Below are 12,863 nucleotides of genomic sequence, written 5' to 3' on the forward strand. Positions count from 1 at the left end.
AAAGGCATAAGCCAGTACGTCTGAGGCAGATACTAGATGCAGGGGCTGCCATAAGAGTCAGCAGTGCTGATTTCAAATGCCTAACAGGACCCCAGCTCCATACATATACAGCACCCGATATTCCCAGATGGTCTCCCATCCAAGCTCTGACCAGGCCCAACGTTGCTTAACTTCGATGATCTGGCGAGAACCGGTGTTTCAACGTGGTAAAGCCGTATTATACGAAGAAAGTTGGAATTATGTTTTTTTTTGTGCGTTTCCTCAAATTCAACCTTAAAAAATATCCTGATGGAACTGTTGAGCAACATCTTCTTAACATTTTGTGTCCTCGCGTAATCAACAAACACATTTTCAGAAATACTATTTTTCATAGGCAAAAACACAAATTCTTTGTACTCTATCTCAACTTTCTTAGCGTGTTGCATTTATGCGTGACAGTTTGTGTTCTCCCTTAATCAACAAACAGAAACAACAATCAGAAACTGTATGTTCATATGCAACAACACAAATTCCATGTTTCTCAACTTGTTTAACTTGTTATGTTTATGCGCAACAATTTGTGTCCTCTCTTAATTAATCAACGAACACGTTTTCAAAAACACTACAGTATTTTCATAGTTAAAAACACATTATTCCATATACTGTATTTCAACATTGTTTCAGAAACTGTATGTTCATATGCACCAACACAAATTCCATGTTTCTCAACTTGTTGAGTGTATGCGCAACAGTTTGTGTTCTCCCTTAATCAACAAACATTGTTTCATAAACAAATTCTATGTTTCTCAACTTGTTGACAAGTTTGAGAGCAACAATTGCGTCATTTCTTCATCTGACACATTCAGTTCCCTGCACACACCCATTGCGCAGCTTAACTGAACAGCCAACACATGTTTACACTGTGTGTTAAAATAAAAATGTGCAACATTTGTAAAGCTCTGTCTACACTATCAAACTTTATGTGACAAAAAATGTGATGTGCCCACATATATGGACATGATGATGTCATATCACTACCATATTTGGGCACATCACACCTTTTTTGTCAAACTAGTTTAGTAAGTTTAGTAAGCAACATGATCAAGCAAATAGTGAGAACAATTCTTGTATTTGGCAGAAATGTATTAACATTTATGGTTATAAAATCATTTAAGATATTTTACAGTACTTACCAATGAGACGTCTTTTCTTTTTAACACTGGAAGAAATAAATTCAAATTAATTTATTAAGGTATTTTACAAGCTTCCATTCTATTTGAATGAGGCAGCTATACTTTTTTTTTCATACGCATCCAACAGTGAGCACAAACTAGCCAATTACAGGATGGATAAACTATTTTATAATTATCGTGCTTATAAACTAAGTCTGATTTAATGCTAGGGAGTGGAGTTGAAAGAGTCTGGCACTAGATCAGGATTGAACCCTGGTATTAGAAGGCAAGCCTTTTACCACCAAGCTACAGCTCCACTACTTACAAAATACATCCGAAACATAGAGTGTTCTACTTAACAAAATCCATAGCATCAGTAGTAGAACCCAAGTGGTCAATGTGTGTAGTATCAGTAGTATGTTTTGGTATATCCAAAACAATTGGGAGAAATTGCATATTTAGCAGTTTTAAGATCACTCAAAATACACGAGCCCAATAAAGTTGTATGTTAGAATAAATATAATAATCATTGTCTTATATAGCACCTAATACAATGTGCTTTACACACAAAAATGATCCATAAAATATCCTAAGATAACCAAACATTTTTTTAAAAAGCAGAGGAACCATTTACACCGCTTCGTTCTCCAGCACTTTGAAGCTCCCATTCAGAGCTCGCTGGAACAGTATTCACAGGAGCTTCAGTGTAAAAGGCATCTGTCTATCCTACCAAAATAAGACTTTATGTTATCTCTGCCGTTAGACTAAATCCTGTAATATTCTTACCTGAGAATACATAAGCTGGGCATGAACAGAAAGTTGAAGAACTGAAACAGGTGTACAGTTTACCAGAACTCCCACAAACCTATGAAAATAATAAATAAATAAAACATTGGTATGCGAGAGCATTTTTCCCTACACAGTCGAACCAGCAGCTTTTATAAGAGAGCATTCGATTTTTTCGATGAGCTAAGATTATATATCCAGGTGCAAGCTTTGATTCTGTTAACAAACATGAGTATCTAAAACTTTTTTGTCGCTGGACAATCATTTTGGACAAATTGACAACATTAAAACAACTTTGAATCATCACAAATAAAATATCTACCTGAAAGACTGTTCGACCAGCAGGGCAACTGACTCGAGTTACATTTTTTCTGTCAACTAGATCAAATGCTTGCAAAAGAGGGCGCTGTTGAACAAAGTTCAAACTGAAATCACAGAAAAATGATTGTAAAATGTTACAATGTCAATGATCTTTACAAATTAAAGGTTAACATAATAACAAGTATGAAAAAAATCTTTGTTTTATAAATTAAAATAATTAAGTTAATAATAATGAATCATATTATTAATATTGTAAAATGTAATACTTACGCAGAAAGTAAATGATCACTCACTGTAAAAAAAAAGTTTTTGTTTATTATCTCTTGCTACAGTAATTTTGTTAGTTAGTGAACAGACAATGTATTGAATTATTATGACTGCACATTAATTAATAAACACATTTCTAGATTTTGCATTTTTACCATTTCACAGTAGAGGTTTTATTTTAGCATCATACAAGTTACGACTAGTCTGAATTATTATTTCCTTACGTGATTGCTGGTTTTCATATGCAGTTTTAACTTGTAAAATTAATTGCATGTGAACTTCATCCAACAAACTCATCTTTCTGTTGGGTAGTGGTAAAATCTGAAGGAAACAAAACAGTCAATATTATTATTAAATAATGGTAAACCCTGCCTCTGTCTAGTGGTAGAAATGGGTAATAGGGCCTATAGTACTGTACTACTAGGCCTAACTAGAGCAGAGAAGTCTTCAAGGAGCCTCCATCTACTAGCTAGCTAGCTAGGCTAGGCTAGGACTAGGTAGGTAGCCTAACTAGATGCCCACCCAGCTAGCTTGTTTATCATCAGGGCTAATCAAAATCATTTTACTTCTTATTTCAATGTTTTAACTACTCTAACATTTACAGTACTTATGTATTAACTTACACTATTATCAAACAATTATTAATTATAATTGTCTTTTAATATTAATAGTAATTTACTATTTAAAGACCAAAACAAGTTAAAACTCCCACATCTTGTTCTGTCTAGCGCCACCTAGGAGCAATACAAAAGTTAAACTAAAGAGGGCGGCCTGCCAAAACAAATGTTTACAGTTTCTACCGCAACCTTCCGATTTTTTTTAAACATTGAATTATTATTGAATTTACAGTTTTATAAGTACAAAATGGTTGAAGAAGTTGAATCGGACTTTGGAACAGCGTATTATCGTTCAAATGATCCAATAAATAATCTAAAAATTAAGTATGGTTCAATATAATTCATCAATTTGTCTAGGCCTAACTAAGCTAGTTAATGAATGCTAGGATGGTGACATGACTATCGGGGATAAACGTGCTTTTATCGCATATGTGCTTTTAAAATTAGAGCCAAGAAGGGCCTAGCAAAAATGACAAAACACCAAATATACCAAATGAAAAATATAAGAAAATCAATTTTTCATAATCAATACTTTTTATTATTTATAATAGCCTAGGCTAAAAATGTAATCCTTTGTTTGTTTCAGAGTTAAATTGAAAAGAGTTACTGGTGCTGGACTTGTACCATCAGCTAATGATCAACAAGATGAGCTGGGGATGGAAATGAAACCTACTAAGAGCAAAAAGAAACAATCTGCTGCTGGGGGTAATAATGAATGATGAATACCATGACGCACCCATGCATAAAAAATATGACTTACCTTTAGGTGACATGACACCCATTTTCACGCACTGTGACCATATTTGTTTATGATATTGTGTCTAGTAAAGTGATGGACATTGACACACCATTGTTCATTGATAAATGTGATGTACCATCTAGGTTTTTGACGCACCCCTGCGTCAATAATTGTTTGTAAATGACTCACCTCTCGCGGGGTCATATAGTGGGTCATACAATTGACAAATGCAAAATTATTTTAAACACTTTGTAGTCGTCAGAAAAAAGATTGTATGCATGATTAACTGTGCTAATAGCTTCATCCGTATTATTGTTGTTTTTAGTGCCATTTTTACAGTGACACGCAAATTAAATATTCATTTCACTGCTCCCCATTATCTTATTGAACTTATTAAACCGTATGTCCCACTACGCAGAGTTAACACCACCTAGAACCAACCTTAAATCCATGCCTAAGGTCTCGTTTACTCAGGCACCAGAGATCTGGAACCAACTTCCTCATTCCATCTGTTACACTCCATCCTCTTTTCAATTCAAATCTCTCTTAAAAACTCACCTATTTTAATAGTTATTCTTTTCATGTTGCGCTGTGAGACTCCAGTAAAGAGAGCTTTATAAATGTTAAATATTATTATTATTTACAGGTGAAATACACAAAGATGAGACAGAAGAATACACGTTTAAATGGCAGGATAAAGTGTTCAGTCATAACGAGATGGTTTACTATACAGAAAGCAGATCAACACCACAACAAGAAGAAGAGTATCACGTTCAACTGACTGAATTCGAAAAAAACAATCGTCGCCAAAAGAGAAGGTTATTTAGTTTTGTCGATCATGATGCATTTTCATTTCAAAATGAGGTATAATATTTTTTTTTATTTATGATAAAATTCAAGTTTCATAAACCATGGTTAGTGAAATGAAAGTTGTGATAAATGTTTGTTTTTTTTCTAGGTCGCACCAAGCACTACAAATACAAATGAGACTCCTTCATTCCTAGTAGAAAAAATGAAAAACGTTAAGTTAAGACGCCTCCGACGACTTCCTGAAAATGGGTAATCTTTTTAAAGTTTAGTATACTAGTAAAAAAGGTGAAATAATAGAAGTGAGCTTGTGAAGTCCTTTTGTAAAGAAATATATTAAACTTAAGCTTTGTCTACACTATCAAACTAGTTTGACAAAAAAGAGTGATGTGCCCAAATATGGTAGTGATATGATATCATTGTGTCCATATTATGGACATTCTTTTGTCACATAAAGTTTGATAATGTAGACAGGCTCTTTAGCAACCTCTTAACACTATAAAAATCAAGCATTGTGGGAAAACATAAGGCATGATGGGATATTTTAAACCCTTGTGAAAACATCTCAAGTTAAAATCATCTTCAAGATGAGACTGTATTTTTCTTTGCTAATTTTAAATTATTACATTACATATATTTTGTAGTGATCGTGGACCAACAAGGACAAATATAATTGTTGAAAAGCCGTCAGATGAACACAAGAAGAGTTCCCATGTAATTAACACTCCAGCACAGACCATGATTATAATGGCAACCCTCAATGCCGAGGGAGAGTAAGTTTGTGTGTGTCACCTACCAAAATATGTCAAAATAGTTTATGGGGATGTAAATGTATACTCTAGATCATTAAAGACATCTTGTATTTAATGCTTGAACATGCCTATCTACTCATGGTAGGTCCTATCATTCAATTATTGATAGAATTCTTATTTAAAATTTGCTGCTTGATAGACACAGAAATCATAATGCTGCCCTCTATAATTGTAATTAGCATTCAAAGTTTTATAGACAATTATTTTGTATGCTGGTAAATTATTATTATTAGCAAGTCAATACAAAACCTCTAATTGTTTTTTATATTTTCTCAATAAAGAGAGGAGCTGTTTATATTTCTGTCAAAATTCTTTCCCCCGAAGACCGTACATTTATTTGTCACCTCTATCAATAAACTAATATACTATAAAACATGAAATGATTTTAAAATTTAACTTAATATATATTTTTTATTGTCAGTGAACCATGTTCTAGTGATGAATATGTGCTGTGCACAATAAAGGTATGTACACTTTGAATTTAGAAATGAAGATTGGAATTTAAGATAGAAAGAACATAAGCTAAATAAAAATGTAAAACAGTCAGAGAGAATGCCAAGTTTTAGTACAAAAAACAATTAATAAGTCTTGCAATTGAATAAGTATTGCAGTAAATAAGTCTTGCAGTTGAATAAGTCTTGCAGTTGAATAAAGTCTTGCAGTTAAATAAATCACAAACTAACTTATACAATATTTCATGAACCCAAATCAAATTCAATCTAATTTTTAAAAACATTTAAATTATCACCATCCGAAATCCGAATATAATCCCACGCTGCTTGAGTATAATCCCACCTCTATTTACCCCAAATTTCATACCAGGCCTCTTGGATTATAGATCTGTAATATGTGGTATTAAAATAGATATCACTGTTATTCACGGTTTGTGACTGACAGACTTTGTTAATCTCTGTCTACACTATCAAACTTTATGTGACATTAAAATGTGATGTGCCCATATATGGACATGATGATGTCATATCACTACTATATTTGGGCATGTCACTATCATATTTGGGAATTTTTAGTGTTTTTAGAGCTGATGTCATATCACTACCATATTTGTGAATATCACTATCATATTTGGTCACATCACACTATAAAACTAGTTTTATAGTGTAGACAGAGCTTTACTGTCAACTGTCATCAAGTTTCAATCTAAAAAAAATAGCAGTAAAAGTAACTGTCGGTAAAATCAACTGTGGATCATATACTTGGATTACATCCATTTGGTTTTATCTGTCTAAGATCAAAACAGATCTTGATATTTTATAACTAAGTTCTACTTCTGGCTTGGATGGAGTAAGCATTTCATTTCAACAAATAAAAGCGTTGAATTTTAATTTATTTTTTCTTAGTGTAATCTTATTTCATTTCAAGACTTTCAACAACATCAATTTTTGTTTCGGTTTAGAGCTTCATAATTATAGACCGTAACTATTATGGATATTTTCTTTCTATTTATCTTAATTCTATAAAACCGTAAGAGATATTTCTAAATGCCATAGGATTACTTACTCTAGTTTTATGTTGGCCACGGTTTTGAAAATAATATAAAGAATAAAAAAACAAAAAAAAACAATTTTTTTTTAGTTATGCTTTGTAATTATTAAAAGTTTTTAGACCGTAGCATTTAAATATATTTTTCTATTTTCTTAAAGCTCTGTCTACACTATCAAACTAGTTTGACAAAAAAAGTGTGATGTGCCCAAATATGGTAGTGATATGCTCAAATATGATAGTGATATGGCATCATCGTGTCCATATAGGACACATCACATTTTTTTGTCAAATAAAGTTTGATAGTGTAGACAGAGCTTAATACTGTGGACTAGATAAAATAATTCTAAATATCTTTGGATTATATATATGTTGTGTTGGACATTATAAAATGGTTTTCAAAATGACTTTCTGTCTTGAAAGTACTGTAGTTTCCACAAGAAGTTTCTGAAGTCATTAATTTGCAAAAATGATGTAAATGTCTCAAATTAAAAACGTTTTCTTAAACTTTTAATCGACACTTAACTGTAAAATGAACATGCAATTACTTTAAATTAAAGTTAAATGTAAAATGATATCAAATATCAAAACCAATTATCACAGAATAAGCACATTTTACAAAAAAAATTGTAGAATAAATTATATTTGATATTTACAACTTATTTCTTTTTGTTTAGGTCGATACCAATGGAGTAATTAGCATAAACCCTGATTTCAATCGTAGTCGACCTCCCTACTCTATCACCACCGACTCAGCAAAGCGCGACACATTTGAATATAGTATACAACTCGTCTCAAAGACCATGAACCATGTAGAGCAGGACCGTGAACGACGCATGATTCGGGAGTTGTACGTCCGCCATGCTGAAATCATTAGTTCGCAAGTTGGCAGTGATTTTGAACAAGTAAGAACTTAGACTCTAGACCACTTAAGTCAGTGACATTTAACACTTAAGAAAATATTATATACTTATACTTTAATAAATATTTCACTTAATTAAATATTGATTTATGGATTTCCCTCAAGTGGTATTCACAGAATTCTAAATATTTTTTTCCTTTAACCTAAATGTGAATTGTGAATATGTCAACTGATTTACAGTATGTATTTTGGAACGTATAAAAGAATTTGATACCTTTGGATGATAAAAACATTCTGGTTTTCAGCCATTTTGTTTCGATACAAAACAAGTTTTTGTTAAGACCAATATGTTTATAATCGTATAAGAACATTATGCTTGACTTTTAATATTTTCATTAAACTTTATTTTTTTAGGTGACACATGATGTTCTTCGTCTCTTTGTGATTGGTCAGATTGTCTCTGCGTGTAATTTTGATTACGACCATTTATACATTCACTACTTCGTGGATTTACCAGGAAGTGAGTTGTTTTTATATTCTTATTCTGAGAATAACGATATTAAAAGTATAATTTTAAAGGATACAAAATATATACTATATACATTCTACGGTCAACAGCCCTTATTTAGGAGACATCCTGAAGCTGTACTCTTAATAAGAGTTCTACTGTAATGATCATTGCTATCGTTTTAAGATAGCAAGAATACACTGTGTTATGAAACATATATATACCATCATACATCATACGTTAGTTTGGTAGCTCCTGTGAATACTGTTCCAGCGAGCTCTTATATGGGAGCTTCAAAGTGCTGGAGAACGGAGCGGTGTAAATGTTTTTTTTTTATCATTTTTGTGTGTAAACTGTAAGCGCTTTAAAAACATTGTATTAGGCGCTATATAAGACTACCATTATTATTATTATTATTTTAAAACTTAACTTAAAACAGGTGTAAATATTGTTAGGCGCTCCCATATAAAGCCTAATAATAATGAATACTAATAATCATTATTATCGTCATTATTATTATTAGCTTTGTCACAAATTATAGCATCTTCACCAGTGCCGCCAGTTACCATAGCAATTGTCACCTGTTTCCAAAGTCAACCAGTCCTATATAATAATACAAAAAAAATAAATTCATAAAGTCCCATAAGTATCCTTCTTAAATCAAAGCATTTCAGTTCAACAAACTACAGTCGTTGACCCCGCAATACGAGAGCATCTTGGATTTTATAGCAACCGTGATTTGCAAGTGCTCGTTAGATGTACGACCATTTCCGCGAGGATTTAAAAGGGATTTTATAAGACATCTAAAGAACACTTCCGTGGTAATCAAATATTTTGATTTGGTCATAAAAGTAAAATAGACTTTGTTTTGATTCCTCTCGCCATTAGCCGCTAACTACTAAACTTCTTAGAGATAATCTTCTATTCTGTATTATGTTCTTTTCTTTGCTTTTCTTGACGTAATGTGTTTATTTAAGTGAATACTCAAACCACTGATCACTAATAGTTTATGATTTCTCTGGATTTAAATGCTTTTATTTTTTAATTCTACCAACAGTTTTTTTTTATTTAGTTTTTTACGATTTCTTTTTATTTTATGTTCTTTTCTTTGCTTTTCTTGACGTAATGTGTTTATTTAAGTGAATACTCAAACCACTGATCACTAATAGTTTATGATTTCTCTGGATTTAAATGCTTTTATTTTTTAATTCTACCAACACTTTTGGAATTTTGGACCGGAAATTGCTCGTAAATTCTTCGAACGGCACTCGCTCAATACGCAATCAAAAAGTCTAGTCGAATGTCCTCTGAAACGTACTGTATAACAGCTCTATAGTGTTTCAAAAATTTATGAATAAAAAAAATTCAATTCAGAAAAAAGATTTTTGATTGATTACTATAACATTATAACATATTAAACTGTTTAAATAAAACGTCAATACTGAAAAAAAATACTATGTTGTGGGTATCAGTGGCTCAAGGAAATTTTTGAAAAAAAGAATGGCCAGAGAAAGAGACAGCCATCAAGTCAAAAAGTCATTCTGGTGACTCTCAGAAACATATGTGTGCCGAATGATTTAGCTACTGTGTAGTAACATGGCGCATCAAAAAGATAATAACATACATTAAAACAAATACTAAATCATATTCCGAAATAAACATCTCATATTTTAAATTAGTCAAAATTTCCTTTATTAAATTTTAAGACTTCCGGATATTAACAATTTCTCTAAGATCTCAACTAATCCATTTCGCTATTAAGTGACATATCCTGGCCATTTTGATATGTACATTCTAAATCGCATTAAATGGACTTGTTGTATTAGTTAATGGTTATTTTGCCGTTTTTAGATATTCTCAATGTGTGATGTTAATTTTTATCAATACTGATGCGCATTATATATTACTTAATGATAAGTCCTTAAAATTTCATAATTGAGCATAGTATTACAGTTTGTCACCATATGAATAAATAATAATAATAATTAATTCCCAGACAATAGATGTTCAGTAGTGGATCGTGGATTTTAGGGGGTTTGGGAGGGCCTAAAATTGTAAAATAAAGTGCTTAACTTAATCGAATGTCTTATTTTTTACATTTACATTTAAAAATGGTAGGGGGAAGGGGTAGAGGGAAGGAGAGGAGGAGGCTGGGAACTAGGATCCTCCTATAATGCCATTTGACTTGACTGCACCCAGTGGCGTAATGCAGAGACATAAAGCCCCTGGTTTAGGCAACCTAAGTGGCCCTCCAAGTTCCAACTTTGGAGGCCTCGGGTGTTTTTATCCTTTTTGGAATATTTTAATGCCCTCTGGGCACTGCTTATGGGCCCCATAAGCTCCGGGGCCCCTGGGTTTAGCCACTAAGCGCTCATAGCCCTTATGCCACTGACAGCACCTCATCAAATAGAACAGTAAATCTTTTAACTCATGAAAGTATCCCCCCATTCAACTCATAAACATTCATTTATTTTGTATACGCTAACAAATTAGGGTGGATTTATACAGTAGTATTTCTATTCCTTCATAAGGGAATGCGATACCATGATGATGAAGTAACGATATGTTGGTATTTTATGGTTAATAAATCAAAAAGTCTACCCCAGAGACATGCATTGTACAAGCATTTTGATGTAATGAATATGATGGTGGCAATGCTAAGTCTTCCGAGACTTACACTAGACTCACAAGCTGGGTTTGGTTTATATCCCTGCTCTCTTGGGAACTCGCTACCTCGATGAAGTGACGATATGTTGGCATATTACATAATCTGTCATAAAGTCTCCCCTAGAGATTTCATTATGTAATTGTAAGCATTTTTTGTTCTAATGAATATTACTGGTGACAATGTTTAAGCCTTGTACTAGATTCAAGTATAAAATATCTAGTTATTGTTTTATTATAAGTATTTGTTGACGTTTTTAGGTCACCTAATACCCGGCAGACATATAGCACGCTAATAGTGATGAAATGTTAAATGTGCGCTGCGCTTTGTTAAAAAGGGAATATAAAGCTAAGTGGCGTCCTTCAAAGCTTAACCGTTATCATTAGCCCCGCTTAACACGCCAATTCACCTTGAACGTTAACGCTTTGTAAATACCTGTTGAGAGATTTATTTATTGGCTTTTAACGGCGGATATAAACGTTTTTGGACATAGTGGCGTTCATTTTGCAGACGCCATTTTGCGTTTGGCATCGTTAACCACATTATATTTTGCATCAGATATTTTTTAGTTCTGTATTGTTTGTAAATATTTAGTTTACTTTCCTTTAATGTCTAAAGCTGTGCCTACACTGTCAAACTAGTTTGACAAAAAAAAAAGTATAATGTGCCCAAATATGGTAGTGATATGCCCAAATATGCTAGTGATGACATCATCATGTCAACATATGGGTACATCACATTTTTTAGTCACATAAAGTTTGATAGTTAAGTGTAGACAGAGCTTAAAATACAAAGTGATAGTAGGAATAGTGCCATGCTAGATAAATACTTTGTTATGATCCCCAGTTTGTCAATGAATAATAATAATATAATTTCAATTTAATTTATTTCCATAATATTATAACATACATACAGGATAATATATGCAATTAAGTAATCATATGGGGGGAGAGTCATGTAAGTCAGAAAGACTTTAAGTTTGACCCACCCCAAGATATAACATTATTAAATACGAATACGATAATAATAATATACATATACATGAAACTTTCACATTCACGTCGTCCATTGAAGTTTATCTAACTTCATTTTATATATAGAAAAAGTAGTCCTCCTGGGAATGTAAAATACTGTGTTATGTAATAAAGTCGTTAAAGTGGTTACGTGGGTAATAAAGCATTGATGAAATATGATAAACATAAACACCTAAAGTGTCAAATTGAATATTATGATAAAGTTACGAATGCGTTATTTTGATGGATTCAAAGTTTCAAATACTTATTCATCATTTTCTATGGAATATTGATCTGTGTTATAGCATCTTTGGTGTTTACCTTCCTTGCAGAACCAAGGTCTTTGGTTCAAATCTGAAGAATTAACATGTATACAATTTGTTTAGATGAGACCAGGGAGATTAGTTTATTAGTATTGTTAATTTTGTCAATTGAATTAATTAGTTTAAGACTACCCCTAACTGTTTTAAGCTTTACTTTATAAGTTTGAGTAATAATTTTCTTATTATGCGCAGGAATAATATACAGCGCTAATTAAAACGTTAAATATTTGTTTCAATGTACAGAGAATGAGTTAAGCTATATTGGAAAGATGATATCTGCAATACTAGTTTTTAAATGAAGGTCAGCTAATCAAAGATGAATTAAAATCATATCTTCTAAAACAAGGTCATATAATTTTATGTTCAATCTAATAATAAAGAATGTCTTTTAAATTTATTAAATGAAGATATTATTACATTTCTATATTAATACTTCATTTTTGTTCACAACAAAAAAAGCGTTAAGGAGTTAATAATGCTGATTTCAAAAGA

At 32.1% G+C, this 12,863-nt stretch overlaps 1 protein-coding gene, 1 long non-coding RNA gene and 1 pseudogene across 2 annotated transcripts in view; 2 read left to right on the forward strand and 1 right to left on the reverse strand.

The window, feature by feature from the left end:
• Positions 1-102: 102 nt before the first annotated feature.
• LOC144836367 (5S ribosomal RNA) lies at positions 103-220 on the reverse strand (annotated as a pseudogene).
• A 3,102-nt stretch (positions 221-3,322) lies between these two features.
• Positions 3,323-3,861, forward strand: LOC144835337 (uncharacterized). The gene is made up of 2 exons (XR_013611083.1): positions 3,323-3,466; positions 3,729-3,861. It is a non-coding gene; the product is annotated as an uncharacterized LOC144835337 (long non-coding RNA).
• A 671-nt stretch (positions 3,862-4,532) lies between these two features.
• Positions 4,533-12,863, forward strand: part of LOC144835830 (tectonic-like complex member MKS1) — a 36,299-nt gene continuing 27,968 nt past the window's right edge. The window contains exons 1-6 of the mRNA XM_078690937.1: positions 4,533-4,745; positions 4,840-4,940; positions 5,333-5,461; positions 5,922-5,964; positions 7,678-7,905; positions 8,277-8,382. Of these exons, the coding sequence (XP_078547063.1) occupies positions 4,599-4,745; positions 4,840-4,940; positions 5,333-5,461; positions 5,922-5,964; positions 7,678-7,905; positions 8,277-8,382 (754 nt within the window). The 5' untranslated portion in view covers positions 4,533-4,598. The remainder of the gene's footprint in view (positions 4,746-4,839; positions 4,941-5,332; positions 5,462-5,921; positions 5,965-7,677; positions 7,906-8,276; positions 8,383-12,863) is intronic.

This window comes from Antedon bifida, chromosome 2 (assembly GCF_963402885.1).
Source record: "Antedon bifida chromosome 2, ecAntBifi1.1, whole genome shotgun sequence".
Lineage (NCBI taxonomy): Eukaryota > Metazoa > Echinodermata > Crinoidea > Comatulida > Antedonidae > Antedon > Antedon bifida.